The sequence below is a fragment of the Vanellus vanellus genome (assembly GCF_965231255.1).
Source record: "Vanellus vanellus genome assembly, chromosome: Z".
NCBI lineage: Eukaryota > Metazoa > Chordata > Aves > Charadriiformes > Charadriidae > Vanellus > Vanellus vanellus.
In genome coordinates, this window is record NC_138908.1 from 47,541,999 (window position 1) to 47,558,811 (window position 16,813).

The 16,813-nt window shown below is 38.7% G+C and overlaps 1 protein-coding gene across 1 annotated transcript in view; it reads left to right on the forward strand.

Moving 5' to 3' along the window:
• Window positions 1–16,813, forward strand: part of SMC5 (structural maintenance of chromosomes 5) — a gene marked incomplete at its 5' end in the record, with an annotated part of 57,334 nt that overhangs the window by 30,997 nt on the left and 9,524 nt on the right. The window contains 6 exons of the mRNA XM_082497976.1: window positions 4,338–4,461; window positions 7,403–7,525; window positions 13,342–13,467; window positions 14,132–14,227; window positions 14,626–14,730; window positions 14,936–15,055. Of these exons, the coding sequence (XP_082354102.1) occupies window positions 4,338–4,461; window positions 7,403–7,525; window positions 13,342–13,467; window positions 14,132–14,227; window positions 14,626–14,730; window positions 14,936–15,055 (694 nt within the window). The remainder of the gene's footprint in view (window positions 1–4,337; window positions 4,462–7,402; window positions 7,526–13,341; window positions 13,468–14,131; window positions 14,228–14,625; window positions 14,731–14,935; window positions 15,056–16,813) is intronic.

Below are 16,813 nucleotides of genomic sequence, written 5' to 3' on the forward strand. Positions count from 1 at the left end.
TTAAGACAGTATTTGAGAAACCATGTAACAATGTTCCAAATGGTTTCCTGTGATAAAATCATAGGATTCCAGTGAGACATCATTGCACTCATTTACTCAAATATTACCATAGTCTTACATTTTGGTAGCACACATCTAGGTAATACCATAACATACATAAATGGTAATAAGTAAGCATGCTAGGGATTGAGTTGGACCCTGATTGTCCACAGTATTTGTCTTAACGTCTTTTCTGTTTTTGTGGACCTCTGCAATTAGTTATTCTGTTTCTGCTTTGACATAAGGTGTTTCACTAAAGCTCACACTTCCAGGAGGCAGCGTAGATGAGATTTGCCCCAGGCTTCACTCCTTCCACTCCTGTAACAGTCCCAAGCAGACCTTGTACCCTCAAATACTCCTATATGTTCTTATGCCACACTGCTTTTCATTTTCTGAAAGTCGGGGGTGGTGCTTGCATACACAACTCTTGCGTTACTTACAGTGCATTAAACTGAAAAGAGAGTATTGAGAGGAAAAAAAAAGAAAAGAAAAATAAAAGAAAAATAGGGCTGCAGGGATGTTAGAGGGACCAGAATCAACTGCTGTATAGTCAGGTTGCTGTGAAAAGCAGTTTTAAACAGTGTGGATGTGAGCTTAACATCCAAGCCAAATATTGTTTTCAGGTTGCATATTAAGGATGTGTGTATTGTCATGGCGTTTTGCTAGAATACAGAATACGATTTGAAGGCAGGAGGTGGACCCTTTACCTAAACAAATATTGATTAAATCCTTCCCTTTGGAAAAAATAATTACACTTTTAATTTTGAATAGGGCTAGGAATCCTGGCACAACTACAGACAAGACTCTTACAGGTTTTCTTGTGTAATGTGGATGTCTTTCTGTAGAGATAGAAGTTGTTTAAATAATCCTTGCAGTGAGTATAACTATTTTCAAATACTCATTTTTCTAATCTATACAAGTATTTGAATTAAGCTGGATATAATTTTGAAAGTAATATACAATGACAGAATCACTTAGGTTGGAAGGGACTTCATGTAGTCTGTAGCCCAGCTGTGTTCTCAAAGCAAGGTCAACACCTGAATTCAGACCACGTTTTCAGAGCTGTATCCCACTGTATCTTGAAGGTCTCCATGGATATTGCACAACCTATTTTGGTATCCTGTTCTGCTCCTTGACTGTTCTTATGGGGGAAAAAGTTTCCACTGACATCCAGTCTAGATCTTTCTTGTTTCAACTTGTATCCACTATCTGTCATCTTTCTACTAGGCACCTCTTATAAGAGCCTGGTTCCATCCTGTCGGTTGCCTCCTTGTCGGAAGGATAGTGGGGGTTGCTATTAGATGCCCCAAAGGTGTCTCTTGTCTAGGGTGAACAAGCTGAGCACCCTCATCCTGCCCTTAACAGGGCTTGTGCTGTAGCCCCTGACCATCTTTGTTGCTTTCCAAGTTTGCCCCAGTTTGTTGATGTCTGGGGCAGGGGCAAAACCGGGTGCAGTGCTGAATACAGAGGAAACATCACTCTCCTCCTGCCTGTGCTTCCATTCATACAGCCAGGGATGCTGGGGGACATTGTTGCTGCCAGGGCACACTGCTGGCCTGTGCTCATTTCATTGCCCCCCAATACCTCAAGTCCTTCCTTACAGAATTTCTCCCCAGCCAGTCTGTCCCAAGTCTGTACCACTTCCAGACCCACTTTCTTCGCAGGGACACGACTCGGCATTCGTCCTTGCCGAATATCATGAGCCTTCTATCAACCCCTTCTGCAGTCTCAGCAGACTTCTCTGAACAGCAGGCCTGTTGCTCCTTCTGGTTTAATGTCATCGTGTCGGCCCCTCCGTGTAACTTGCAGGGATGTTAAACGGGACAGGTCCCAGTTCTTAATCCTATTGTACCCCACTCAGTACTGGTCTCCAGGCAGAATACAACAATCTGAGCCTGACCATCCAGCCACCTTTTTTTTTTTTTTTTTTTTTTTTTTTTGCCTATCTGGTCTCTGTCCATGCAGACTGTAGTCTTCCAGCTTGAGTCCAACAATATTGTGTGAGACAGCATTGAAAAAGTTTGGGGAATGGGTTTAGATCCAGCAGCCTGAGAGGAAGGTGGGGCTGATGCAGCTCGATGCTCCCAGGTGCAACCAGTAGTGAGGCTGAGCCTGTCTTCCCAGTAAACACATTCACACAGAGCCCATCTAAACAGCAGGTATGTACATATTTACACATGACCAGTGACACAGCACAGATAGATGCACAGAGCAGTCGGGCAAACACAGCACCAGCGGCCTCATCGTGTTCCTACTCTGTCTGAGCAGGATGGAGCTCCCCTGATGAGACTCCTATGCATACATATGGGCAATGTGGATCCCATCAGCAGCTGGGTTCAGACACTCCAAGTCTGCACAGTAGCTGCCCCTGGACCTCTGTCTCACCAGTTGCTGGTGAGACATGCAAACCCCTGGGACTGCAGCCCTGCTCCGGTTGCCTGTACAGGCTGCCTCTCTCATCCCTGTGCACACCATGCAGAACTGGCTGGGACTCCCTGGTTTCCCAGTAGCCCTCAGAGACACACAGGCATACAAAATGTGCAGACGTAATCCTGACTCGCCTAGTCCCCCTGCAACAGCCAGTACCCCTGTCATCTTTCATTTAAATACATACATGTCAGCAGGTCTCATACCTAGAGACAGCAGAGCTCATAGTCTCGGGCAGTCAGGCTGGACTCCCCTGATCCCTCCAATAGCCCTCTCTTGTGGTCTCACCCTTAGTGACACACATACCCCCTTGGCTCCCAGGCCGCTTCACCTACTTGCCAGCTAGTCTTGTGGAGTCTTCATTAGGGATCAACCACTCACTTGCACACCTGCACTAATGGCAGGTGCTGGCACCACAGACACATAGGCCTCTGACCTGTGCACCAACTCTAGTGGCTGTCACTCTGCTCACTCTGGTCTCTCCAGTTGCTGGCACCATAGACCAGCAAGCCCTCTCCTCTGACTTATGATCTGACTGTACCTGCTTGCACTTAAAACTCCCCTCCACACACATGAATACTGAATAGAGGGTCCCTCACCCAGGAAGAGAGTGAAAAATGCAATTGAATAAGAAGAGAGTGTGCCAATTGGGCATGGCTGGACAAGCGTATTGACTAACCAACTATTTACATGTAACTATCCCTTTATCCTCATATCTCTCGATCTCTTCCTTTCCCCACATTTGGTTTCTCCCCTGAATGTCCAATAGTAAGTCCTGAACAGTTGCAAAATGTTTTTCTGCTGCATCCCATAATACACCCCCCTCAGTCCAGATTGTGCTGTGGTGTTGGCTTAACTTGTTGGGTTTCACAGCTGGACACTGGTGCTGAGGCTGTCCTGGGAGTCCTTAATTTGGGTTTCCACCTGTTAGGGTGCCCCTGTGTTCCTCTGGGCTTGTGGAGATGGGCATTTAATGGGCTGATGGCTCCTGTGACGGGTCTGAGGATAGCCAGGGTAGGGTATTATTTGGGCTTCCTCCACCTGCTATGGTCTTTCCTTTTTGGGTGTGCAGGTGAGCTTTTATCAGATAACCTAATGGAAAGCCTTGGTAAAATGGAGGTAAATGGCAACCACTTGTTCTCCTCTCAGAGTTGGTTTATATTTGGGTTCATCAGGTATGATGTACCTTTGGTTAATGCTTGCTGATTTCTTCCTGATCACGTTCTCCCTTATACCCCTAGAATTGTTTTCTGAGGAGGCTTGCTCCACAATTTTCCCAGGGATCAAAGTAAGAATGACTGGTTTGTAGTTTCCTGGATCATCCTTTTGGCCTGTTTAGCCATTTTTCAAGATCCTCAAATGCTTTACAGCTCACTAACAATCATGATTATTTCATATGAAGCTCTTCATAATTATATGTTTTTGAGGTTTAAAACGAGTGAAGATTCTGTTTTTTTGCAGTAAGTTGAGGACACAATTTTTTTTACTAGTATATATAACAAGAACGATGCAAACCTCTAGAACTCTTCTGTTTTGTATTGTTGCAAGGAACTAGCAGCAGAATAAAAATGTCATCTTTACATGGATATTTTATTTTTTTTTTTTAATCCTGAAGTTTACAGACACAAAGGAGTATAGTTGCTGAGTGATCCCCGTAGTAGCCAAAATCAGTTTCTTTAATTATGACTTTTTTATTTTTTTAATTTCTTAGGTTTAAAGTGCATAGATTTGGAATGCCTCTAAAGTATTTCGAATGTCTAGGTATATAAGTTCCTATTCTTGCTAAATAACATCACCAAGATGAAGAATTTTTGTATTTTTGTACAATTTATTTTGAATTAGGATTAATCAAATAGTAATTCCTCTTATAGTTTAAAACAGCTGGAACAAGATGCTATCAACCTAGAAAAGGAATCTGAACAGGCAAATGTAAAGATCAAAGAAATAAATACCCAAAAAGCAAGACTTGTTACTGAATTAATGGATCTCATAAAGGTACGTATTTTTAACTTGGTATATGTTCTACTATTATGAAAAGTCCAATTCTTGTAACTTACGTAGGAGGTATGCAACATTTGGATGTGTTACTGTAAATGTTTACGAGCTAACTTGCTTCAAGATAAACATCTTTTGAAGCTTTTATGAACTTGATTGAACTTGTTCATCTGTTATTGATTCAACTTGTAGATCATTTGCTTGCGTTGACTTAGACTCTGAGTGACTGAAGTTCTACAATCTATGGTCTGATTCAGTAAATACAGGAATAAACTAGGAATAAACTGTGTAATCATTTCAGCCTGTACATTTTCAGAATACTGCATAATTCTGTGAACTCTGCCTTCCACCCTATATCATAGTCTCCTTATTTTGTTTTTATTGAAAAAAATAGTAGTCGTTAGTCATGTGAAAAATTGACCTGAAACTGTAAGGGTCCATAATTATACAACAGGTCTAGGATGGGAAAAGTACTCAAATCTGAGGCTTCAATATTATGAGGTTATCTTGAACTCAAAAAAGGAGAAAACAATCTGGACTTAATCGTTGCTTTAGCTTAGCCTGTAAGCCCTAATAACGGGGTGCCATTCACAAGGTGAATTTTCTTAGAAGTAACCAGAAACAGTTACTTTTAGTTCCAAGGGAATCTGCTTGTGCTTTTGCACTTAGCAAGAAATGGTGCCATGCTTGCAGGCACTTTGAGCTTTGCCAAACGTTTACATGTGTTCTTGCTTACCCCTGAAAAGAGTTGAATGTTACCTTTGAACTGAGTCAGTACAGTTCAGTTGCTGGTATTTATATAATAAATAAATAAATATAATAAAAGTATTCCAAATAGGTGGGCAGCTTCTGTTTGTTGATAGGCATCAACTGCAGGAATTGCAGTGTTTCAGAGATCACCTTTGGGTCAGCTAGCCAAAGCAATTTTAAAAATGCCAAAGAATGGTAGAAGACACCTGCCATGTTACAAGGGTTGCTTAGGCTGTTGATTACTTTACAGAACTCGTGCAGGTAATAACACTACTGAAAAGTAACTTTTCAAACCTTGTGCAAATGCTCTGTGCTTAAAACAGGGATTTATAGAAGATGCTTTTTGGTTTTGTATTTGATGCCCATTTCCCAGTACGTAAACTGCCCAAGTATGTTGCTGTTCTAAAGTGCAGCTGAAGTGAAGCTAAAGACTTCTGTATGGCCTGCCTGAAGGAATGTCTTAATCTGTTTTTCACCCAGTATAGGAAAACGGATTTGACACATACTGTGTATTTCTCAGTATATCAGGGGTATAGGGGAGGATGGACAATATTTGCCTGAAATAGTTGATTACAAAAGGGGGTTATTTTAGTTGTGTATCACCTTAATTTTCACACCTTGTGTGCTGTAGAAAAAATATGCAAGTATGTACTGAAGAGAAAAAAATGGTCTGATACAACAAAGATGTTTCATTTTATGTTTTATCAACATTATTGAAATCCATGCATTTCTGGTCATCCCCAAACCCCACTTGAATGCTTCCAAGTTTATGGGGGTCCTTTTACTTTCTTGAATAGGTTTTGTAGTTATACTAGCTGTAGGCTATTAAAGTGCTAAGCTTAGGTATTCACATGTTTCAGGCATACTCCTGCCACAGAAGGAAATTTAAAACCTATATGGAATTTTTGTGTGTTTGCATGGTGCCAATATGATCTACTTTTCTAAGAGTTCTGGGGCTTTGTGGAACTGTCAACTAGAGTGATAGGCTGCATGTGCATTTGCACAAATACACAAGGCAGAGTGTACCTCACACACACCTAATACCTGTGATACTTCACAACCAGTTGACAGAGACAGCCTTGTTTCAGATTTTTGCACTGCTTTTGCATGTAGTTCTCTATGTGCTGTTGTCATCGAATAATCTTAACTTTTTCTATTTTTCATCTTTTGTTATGACTTTTTTTTTCCAGCTTACTTTTCTGATAATTGTTTTTAAACTGCTTAAGTGGATTGGAAACAAATAAACTATTCTTATGTTTAAGTTTACACTGCAGAAACTTTGTGTTGAAATAACAAATAGTAAAGATCTTGGACCTTGGCTCACTATTGTGCTCAGAAGCTAACACTCTCAAAACTTCATCCTGCAGGTCCCCTAGGCCTACAGTTGGAACCTTGTCCTCCCTTTCATTAAGAGAGAGGATTCCTTTGTATTTATATGCCGATCATTAAAAAAACCAAAAATGGTAAACTGGTGTTCTCAATGCCCCATAATTCAAGGTTTGAAGCTACTTTTCACACAGTCAAGAATATATTGCTGATTTTGAAGCCTGTAGACCATTCCTGAGGCTGACTCATTTAAAGATGCAGCTGTTTTAATGTCAAAGTTTTCAAACTAGGTTCTGGGGATCACTAACGCTTGTTATGAAACTTCCAAAATGGAGCCTCCTTCTGTTTCATATGCTATTCCAGTTGAGACACAAGACATTAGAGTCACTGTCCATCCAGTCAGTCATCGTGCATTGTCAGTGAGAGAGGCATATATCTTACATGTTTATTTTTTGACCTTTTTCCATCTCTGTATGTGAATTCTGAAGTCCACCAAAATCTACCTGTTGGATTCTGTCTCTGAGAGAGAATTGAGATGACTCTGTCTTTTCTCACATTTCACATGTGAGCATATGGTATAGGGAAAGAGAATGTGCTTTTTGGTGTAAAATTATTTGGTTGCAAGTGATATGTACATGCTTACAGATTAAAAGTACATGGGGTCTATGCATCTTGAAGAGCTTGGATTACCAATAAGTCACATTTCTTTTTCATTAAATTTGATAGACAGCAATGTTGAAGAGCTGAACACATTGTATGCCATGGCTGAAAAATGGGTGATTTCTAAAGCCTGACAGAGTGATCGTATCAGTTTTGAGTCTCTTGTGGAAAAAAAAAAAATGACATTTTCTGTTTTCCTGTGTAGATGTGTGTATCACTGAACATCCACAAAGCAGATTTGGCTCTTCAGAGCACTACTGTGGCTGCTGAGAAGAACAGACTAGAATCAGAGTATAAAGCAGCAAGTGTACAGCTAGGAGCTGCAGAGGTAACCATTTCTGTGAATACTGGGATATCTATTATGAAAACATCTTCTGTGGAAGCTTTTATGATGTAGAAAAGGATGCTTCTGTGTCGTTGTTTAGAAATGGGTATTAGCATTGCTAATTATTTAGTCTTAATTTCTGTTGTTTGACTTCAGCCTCTTCATTTAAGCTGAATAGGAGCTTTACCTCCCTCAGTTAAGATAGCTAAGCTTCTGTAAAAATATGCTGAACAGTCATCATGTCCTGTGGCTTTTTATTATAATGCATAGTGTGTGTAAAAAGGCTAGCTGTTATTTGGAAGTATTCTTTTTCTTCTGAGTGTGTCATAGACAAGTAGCCCCAACACATATGGGAGATGCAAGCTCAAGATGAACCAGAAAGTACTGTATCAGAGTAGAGCAGAGGTGTTTTACCTTTCTTTTATGGCTTATTTTCTCATACTGTAATTAGATGCCTTTTTTTGGAGGACAGAAAGGAGGATAAGCGGTCCTTCTATTGATCGTATTAGGAAGCTAGGCTGTGTAAAAGACAGTCTCTGAGGAATTAGTTCCACAGACAAGTACTCTTTTTCTAAGAGAAGATGATGCTGTGATCTCTCAAGGATTGGTGCCTAAAGGTCAGTTTTTGTATTTGTGTAGTAGATAAATCTTTCAACGTACTGGGGGAAAAACTGTCAAAGTATGGGATGGTAAGTTTTTTCCTTATCTTGCAAGAGTCGGGTTAACTATAACCTACTGCTACTTCAGTTTGATCCAAAAAAAAAAATACTGCTAAATTGGAAAGCAGTTTGAAAGGTAGGTATTAGTTATTTTGGATGGATATGCGCTTCCAAAAGAATGACTTTGGCATATATTTAGAAAACCACTTGAGGTTATAGATGTCATCACTTGCAGGAAAATTAGGAAGAGGAGAACTTTCTAAGAGGAGCAAAAGGTAACTTGAAGATTGAGACAAGTCCCGTGTGTTACTTGGAAAATCACTGTTGCATCAGTCCTCTCGCGTGATGCAGCTGTTACTCAGATTTTATCAAAATCCAATGCAACTTGCTTCATTGCTGGAGCTTAGTAAGGAGTAAGAGTGTATTACTAAGCTGTGAACCTCACATGAGTAGCGTATATTGTCACTGCGAAGTTTATTCAATGTTTTTAGTTCTCTCTGTCCCCATCTTCTTCATCGCTTAGAGAGTAGTTTGGGCTGTTGCATAGGTAGATGTCTGGTCAGATCAGCAGATGGGACTTGAAAGGTAAATGTTCTGATAATTCTTGGTTAAACAAGAATTGCCTCCTTCCATAATGAAGAGGTGTTTGAGTCAGCTGAGGTCCCATTAGTCATCGTTACTGGGTTACATTCAACCACGTAAGCTCTGATATGATTTCTTGTACTTATATTTTGCATGGTTGGTTCCTGGAACATTAAAACAGAAAAAAAAAAACCTAAAACCAGTAATCCCAGTAATTAGAATTTTGAGAAGTTTAATTGCTCTGGAGGAAAAGTCTTCTGAGTATTCAAGTGCATCTTTACGTTTTCACGTACCTGGATGTCTAAAGCTGTGCTTCCCCATATACTGCATGTTGAGTCTTTCAATTAAGTCTTTAGGCCCTTTTTCTGGAAGTCCGTTTTCCTGTATTGCCCTATGAATGATGTATGTTGTACACTCTGTGGTTTATTTCTTATTTTGTACCTTAACAAATGCACTTTCATGGGGGGATACCTCAGTATTTCTTAGCTTCATCTCAAATTAAATGTTATTTAAAATAGTAAGTTTAATTTGACCCTTGCCTCCAACTTCTTAGTGGCTTTGGCTGTGATGAATTTTTTTCTTCAGAAGTACTGTGTTAAGGTGGTTTTGCTCCAAAGCTACCTGTAAAGATGCCATCACAACACTTCAGTGAAGTCTTACACACAGTTGCTGCATGTTTTTATAAAATAAATAAACCTGAAAAAAAAGGAGGAAGCAAAACAGAAATAGAAATAAGTATATTGTACAAAAGCTGTGTAGTGAACTAAATTGTAGTCTAAACATTACAATTATGGGACCATTAATCCTCTATTTAATCATCAGACATTTTCATAGGTCATGTGATGGTCCTGATATGTTCACTGGAATTGGATTCATTGGAAATGGTGGGTATCAGCCAAAGAAGCTGTGAAACTTTGTTAATACTTAGCGCTTACTCATGGTGTTTATCTCCCAAGCAGTCTTGAGTCTTTATAATATCTGAGTAAATATCTGATTAAGACTTGAAGCAAACACAAACCCCACTTAGTACATCTAAGAGAAGATCGCATATGTTCCTTTTGTGAGGTCTTGGCACTGGGATACTGTGGAGAAAACAGCATGTTTGTTGCTTTATGGTGTTTTTTTTAACCGCTTAGGTGGAAAGGCCAAAAAAGTACATGTTTTTGAACATGTCAAGTTAGCAACAACAGATTTCTGGGGTTTGTATTTTGTCATTGCAGTTCAAGTGGGAACCTTAGTGTTATTTTAACAACTCCTTGTATTTAATTTATTTAATCAGCCTAAGAAGCAAATCTGTGTTTGTGACCCATACTGAACAGTAGGAAGGATTGTTAGCCCCATCTGCTCATTAGATAATTGGCACAGTTGCCTGCATGTTTATGATGGTTGTTTGAAAGAGTCTTACTAATTGTCTTGCTTTGATAGCTTGTTAATTTTCAGGTTCATTTGGTGTAAATTTGTTTAAATGATTGGTATTAATACTCAGTATGTAAATTGCTGTATTTGGTCCTTAAGCCAAGTTTTAAGAAAATGCAGATTCTGTTTTTCTATGTATAAAATTCCAAATTTCAAATAATGAAATGCTGTCACTGAGCATGCGTTCAAACACAAATTCATGAGAAAACATTGGCTTCTGGTAACTATATTTTCTTTAGCCATCCTCTTACTTTGCATAAAACCAGTTGCAGTACTGATGAGCACAACAGAATACAAATTGCTTGTGCGTAAAAAATATAATTGGATTCTGCTGTTTGGTAGATGCCTTTTCAGAAAGCTGTAATCGCAGCCCTGCACTAGTACGGAACTTTCCTGAAGTACCCGGATAAAGCGCTTTCCAAGTGGGTTCTTATGCTGTTGGCTGAAACACATGTAAAGCTCTGTCTAGGCTATGATTTTTTGTGGTAGCATCCCTGTTCAAAATGGTAATTATTACTACTTAGTGTTACTTTTTTTTTATCTAGATGGGTTTTCTTGAGACACCTTCAGGAAATCAGCAGGAACCTTAATATTGCCATTGCACTTTTGAATATATGGGGGAGAAGGAATCAAAACTTGTGTATTTTTATTTATTTATATTTATCTAACTTTTTTTTGTTAGATAGCTGAATGAAAATTGAGACTTACCTTGTTGCTGAACTGTCAGTGCATTTATTCTAGTATGTGCCTCATAACCACATCAAATGTCTATTGCTTTCCTCTATTGCTGAGGCTTTCCTCTGCCCAAACATGTGTTTTCCTTTTCACACCCTGAAGAATTTTACTTGCCTTAGGCTTGGGTCAGGTATATTCAATGTTGAATCTATTTCAGATTTTCAGTGCACAGAGATCAACTTGAAATACTGTTTCATGCAGCTCTGCAGGGTTTCAAGTGGGCACTTTATGTACAATTGAGAGCTGGTATTCCCCACTTTGGATGATTCAGAATTGACTTTGGCTCTGGAAATGGTAAAATGCATCAATATAAAATTGATGTTTCTTGTATAAAAAAAAGTATGGATGATTATCTTTCACTGGATCCTTTGCCTTAATTGTCATGAGGTCAAACACACTTCAGGTGAAGCCAGTTGGCTTTTAAATTTCTGGGTTCCAAAATACAGTCCAGTTTTAATTTAGAACTTTCTAAAATGTTCATAAAAAATTGCGTATTAAAAGTATTACAGAACATATGCAGATATGCAATGGAGCATAAGCATTGTGGTGTACAGTTTTATTTGTGCTAATTCAGAATGACTTCAGGTCTTGGCTGTAACCAAAAGAGGGACATCCTCCACTTACTGCTGTTTTGTCTGTATAGCTGTTTGTCTGTATAGACAGTCCTTCTTGCCCCAACGTGACATTTCCTTCCTTCTCTACAATAGACTTTATGAAGGGGGGTGGGGAAATGTAAGAAAAGGCCTCTTTTTTTCTTTTGTTGGTTTTTTTTTTTCATTTTGGAAAACGTCAAGACAGTAGAAAAATATCTTTACAGTGTGTTTGTGAAGATCATGAAATGCTTACCTCTAATGCAAAAATCTATTTGCTAGTGCTTGGTGGAGGGAAGGAAAAACAGGATTTTTGAGTTGATATATGCTGTAGAGAACAGCAGCCCTAATTCTTGAGTAAGCGTGAGAATTTCATTGATGATCACTCTTGATCATATCTGTTACTACTGCTTCTGTTGTATTTAGTAAGTAAAGATTAATTAAATTGCCGGAAAGTAACGCAAGTTGCTATCAGTGTCTGTGTCCTGTATTTTAAAAATGTGGAATAAACATTTATCTAATTGTATAATCTCCAAAAGAACACTTCAAAAAATTTTTTTGCCACTGGAGGGCTCTCATATTTAACTGAAGTACACAACAATAAAAATTGGGAAGATAAAGCTCTCCCAAGTGTAGGAATGTAACTAAACTTTCCAAACTGTCAGAAGAAAGTTCTGAAGCAAAATAGCGTGCATATGGATTTTGAGTTAGAATTTTGTGCCTCTGGGAAAAAAAGTGAAAACGGTGTACTTCTGTGATGTAATTCTGTTAAAAAGATGGATTGTATGTGTAATCACTGAGTAAATGTATGTAGTAAAATAACTTGGATTAAAAGCTCCAGTATCTTGGTATGCACTCCTTAGATGTACAAAGTTGTTGGCAGCTCCCAGCTGTCTGCAGCTGGGCGCTCACCTGAGCTGGGAGGCAGCAGCAAGTGGTTACTCCCAAGCACTGCCAGCTCAGCATCTGGAAGCAGCAGGCCTGCAATAGGGACCGCCTGTATAGAGATGAGTGAGTGAGATTTCTGAGGGAAGAGGGGAAGAGATACTTGAGGGTCTCCAAAGTTTTTTGTCTGAATACTGCTTATTTGAGATAATCTTTAGCCTAGTGTTTCATGGAGGAATCATATTTTGTGCATTGTATTTTAACTACTGTCATGGTAACATTGCGTTATAAAAATCATAGGGCTGGGTTGACCACTTACCTGTAGTAAGTCCCAAAGAGTTTAGCCTTGAAACCACTGTTCAGAACCAGAAGCTGTACCTGCTTTTCACTTATGTTTCAGCATTAGTTTAAAAATCATGTGCGTTTCCGTTTTGTATTTTGCTAGCTGTATTACAGAGGTAGAATATGAAACAGCAAAGGAAATACTTCTGATTGTGTAATTATGATGTTTACTCTGTAAAATTTCAGCTAAAATACCCTTCAGTGTACATCATGTCCAACATGTTCTCCCAAGCAGATAAATATAGTTAAATGGGAGCTAATAAAAAAATAAGGCTCATAGTAGTCGTGTTTTAGCTTACAGGGAATTTCCTGTAAAATAGTCTGTTTTGAGATATATAATGAATCTACATGCACACTTGTCTAGTTGAGAGAAAATAAATTTGCTATATCACAAGAACATGCTTTTGATCAGTTTACCTTGGCATCTGTTGACTTCAAGCACAAAGGCAGAATGAGTTCTGCATGTTCAAACAAAGATTTTTAATCTTAAAGCAGTGGGATTTCACCTACATTCTCTGATTCAGATCTTGCTCATTGCCAGTGTGCTGGTGACACCTCTGCAAATTTATAATAAAGTTAAAAACGTGTATTTTAATATCTTCTTTAACAGCAACAATTTCGTGAACTGGATGATATGAAGCGAGTTCTTACAGAGAACTGCAAGGAATTGCTGAAAAAAGCTCGACAGGTCTGCAAACTGAGTCCGGATCAACATCTTCCAAAAGAATTTCAAACTGTATGTACAAAAACAAATCTCCACATATGTCTTAAATTTTGGATGTTGTACACCATTCTAACTTCTCCAGCAAAGAGTGTTGTGTTTTATATTAGAAGGCTGCCAGTAAAGGATCATGTGCACTTCTGTTAGTGTTAACTCATATATTGTTACTTACCCTTTAACGCACCTTTAAATAGTGCTGGGATATCCTCTGACAATCACTTTGTTCTTTGCACAGGGGAGAGAAAATTTGATCTGAAATTTCAGTTAAAATCATAGTCTTGTGTTCATAGAAATAATTAGAGGGTGTATTTTTCTAGCTTCTTGCTCTAATGGAGCAACACAAAAGAACTGAAATCTGGGCCCACCTAACCCCAGGTCTTCCCAGCTTCTAGAAGTATTTGCATGGCTTAACTCGCATAGCTCCTGGCTTATACCTAGTGTGTGAGCATCTGTACCTGCACAAGGTAGGCAACTAAGGAGCAATTAATTGCACATCTTTGTTATGTGGTAGCATTTCTAGCTACTAGAATAGTGAGGGAATCTTGCTCTGTTAAATTTTTAATATGTGACATCCTGACTAAAAGTAATAGAATATTTTATGGCTTATTCAATTTCTTTTTAGCAAACTTGAGTCCTTCATTAGCATTGCTGTGTAACACATGCATCCTTTCTCTTGTAGGCTTTTCAGGCTCTTCCGACCACGTTGGAGGAAATTGATGCTTTTCTGAATGAAGAGAAAACCAGGGCCTCCTGTTTCACAGGGCTGAATGCTTCGGTGTGTTCACTGCTTTCTCTCCGCCCTCTCTTCCTCCCCCTCCACCCGTATTGTACTTGCTTCCCACTCTGTGCTAGATCTTTTGGTATAATAAGCTAGACAGCAGGAACAATGTGCTGTAAATGCCAGATTCTGCATCTATTAGAATTTTAAGTAGGTTCTTCCAAAAGAACAGTGTGTTCTGTGCCTTTTAAACAGAAAAATAAAAGTTGCAGTAACCTGAAATAAGCATTGCTTTGCAGTTTCTTTGCTTTAAATCTAGAAATGTATCTTGTTCAGTGTGCAATGCAGTAATTATAGAATTGTGTTTGAACAGAATCAGTGCAATGTGATATTTTTACACTCAAGGTTAGAATTGGCAAACATTTTGTTGACTGCTTTTTTTTTTATTCTGGCAGGTTGTTGAAGAATACAATAAGCAGACACAAGAAATACAGCAGTTGACGGAATATCTAGAGGAAAAGAAAAATGAATTGGATAACTATAGGCAAAACATTTCAGAGGTAATAGCTGAAATTATCACTTCTGTATCAGTATGTCTTTATTAGAATAGAATGTGTGTACAGAAATAAAGGATAACATTCCAAGTTATCTTGAGTGTAAACTGAGATGTTAACTTCTGTAATTACAATATGTTTGCATTTAAATGCTATCTAAAGGAAAATTAGCTTATTAAAAAGGGTTTTACATGGATATGTCTACTTCTAGGTCAAAGAAAGGTGGCTAAACCCCTTGAAAAAGCTGATTGAGCAAATTAATGAGAAGTTCAGTAACTTCTTTAGTTCTATGCAGTGTGTTGGTGAAGTTGATCTTCATGTGGAAAATGAGGTATGATTTATTTTTCATATGGAAGAATAACTTTCATGCATCATCTTTTGCTTGTATGTTGCTAGAGAAAAAATAACAAGTTGTCATTGGGATGGTAGGTTGTTTTTTAAAAAAATAAAGACCTTTTACTGATGAACACATTTTTTTCGTGCTAGAACTGTCAGTCTGATTAAAGAAAAATGAGTCTTTGTCCAGATGCATAGGACTTCAACTCACTGACTGTTGGAAGCTTTTTGCAACTTACTGGGCTCAGTTGGAAGCATTTTGTTTACTTTAGCTGTAACTCAGGTTTATTAATTTATTGATATAATTCTACATTTTTAGCTAATTTGTGCTTTCTATTATCATTTAGTGACTGAGCCTACTGTTAATAAGTCTTGAACTGATTTGTTTTTATATGTAGTTTCTGCTCAAGTCTGCTGGCGTTTTGTCTGGTTTTGAAGCAGCAATCATTTGGCCTGGCCTGTTATGCCCACAGTAACATTTCTAGGCAGGGTTTACCTCTGATGAAGAATTTAAAGCACCAGTAGTGCCTTGTGGAGAAATATTCAGTGCAGTGCGCTGAAAAGAAGTTGGGTATTTTGTTTTAAATTGATCTCTGTAATGATAACTTTAAGACTTTCATATGTAATGCGTAGACTCCACAGTAGCGAAAATTGACTCTTAAAACATTTTTTTGCTGTAGTAAATTACTCAAGCAGCTTTTCTTAAAACAGTTGAAGTGGTAGTTATTTTGGGGGGCAGAATAGTGACTGACAAGGCTCTTTACATGAACTGCATAAACATGTTTACATAGTAACTAGTATTATGAGTAGTAGGGCATTAAAACATGAACTTTTCAGTTCTTTTGGTAGTTACCTACAGAGTCAGGTCTGTATTACACAAATGCTTATATCTAAACATAAGTTGGGAGAGAGTACACAGAAAAACAGTAAAGCAGTTTAAAAGCAAAGGGAGTCTGGACTGTTGTTCTGAATGCCTTCTGTGGAAGGTCTTGCTTTTTTCTTGCAAAGATGTCAAAAATAGTTTAAGAGGTTAGCTAGTGGTACTGTGCCAATGACTAAAACCTTTTCCTCAAGGGATCAATGCCTATAATACAGTGAGTGGATAATCTGTTCTAGAGCTTGGATTCCTTACCCCCCTTCTCTGCAGCAGACTCTTTTGATCTGACCTGCAAATATCAAAAGAGAGACCCTTGAGGCAGAATTATTTTTGTTAGAAATACTCTCATTCAAGCCTCTGTTAGCCTGCCCTGCAGGAACCTTGAGATCTGATGATGTCCTTGGAGACAGTACCTACTGTGTGAAATACTTCACTAGGTTCTTCCTTGATGTCCTAGCAAAAAACGCAGTGAACATTCTGACTTCCCTTGGTAGCACTTGGTAACCAGAATTTAGAGTTCGAGCAGTGAAAACCCTCATGTTCCTCGATTTCCCCACAGGGAGTTTTGAACATCATTCTTGACCGGTTCTGCAATACCTGTCAATTATATGAATTGGCATTCCCAGTAGTCTGGCAACTAAGGCCTGGCATTCTGATGCCGTTGCAGCTGTGCTGGAGGGTAGATCTTATTGTAGGTTTCGCCAGCCTCTACCTTGTAAACTTCTCTGAATCTAGTTTCAGTCTGTGCCAATGCATCTGAAAGTACAGTGGGCCTAGAGCCTTTAGGTTCTGGTTTTTATTTCTCCTTACATTAAGTCATTGTGTTCTTGAAGTCCCACAGCCAGAGGCCCTTTCCAAAGAGCATAGCAACAGCTC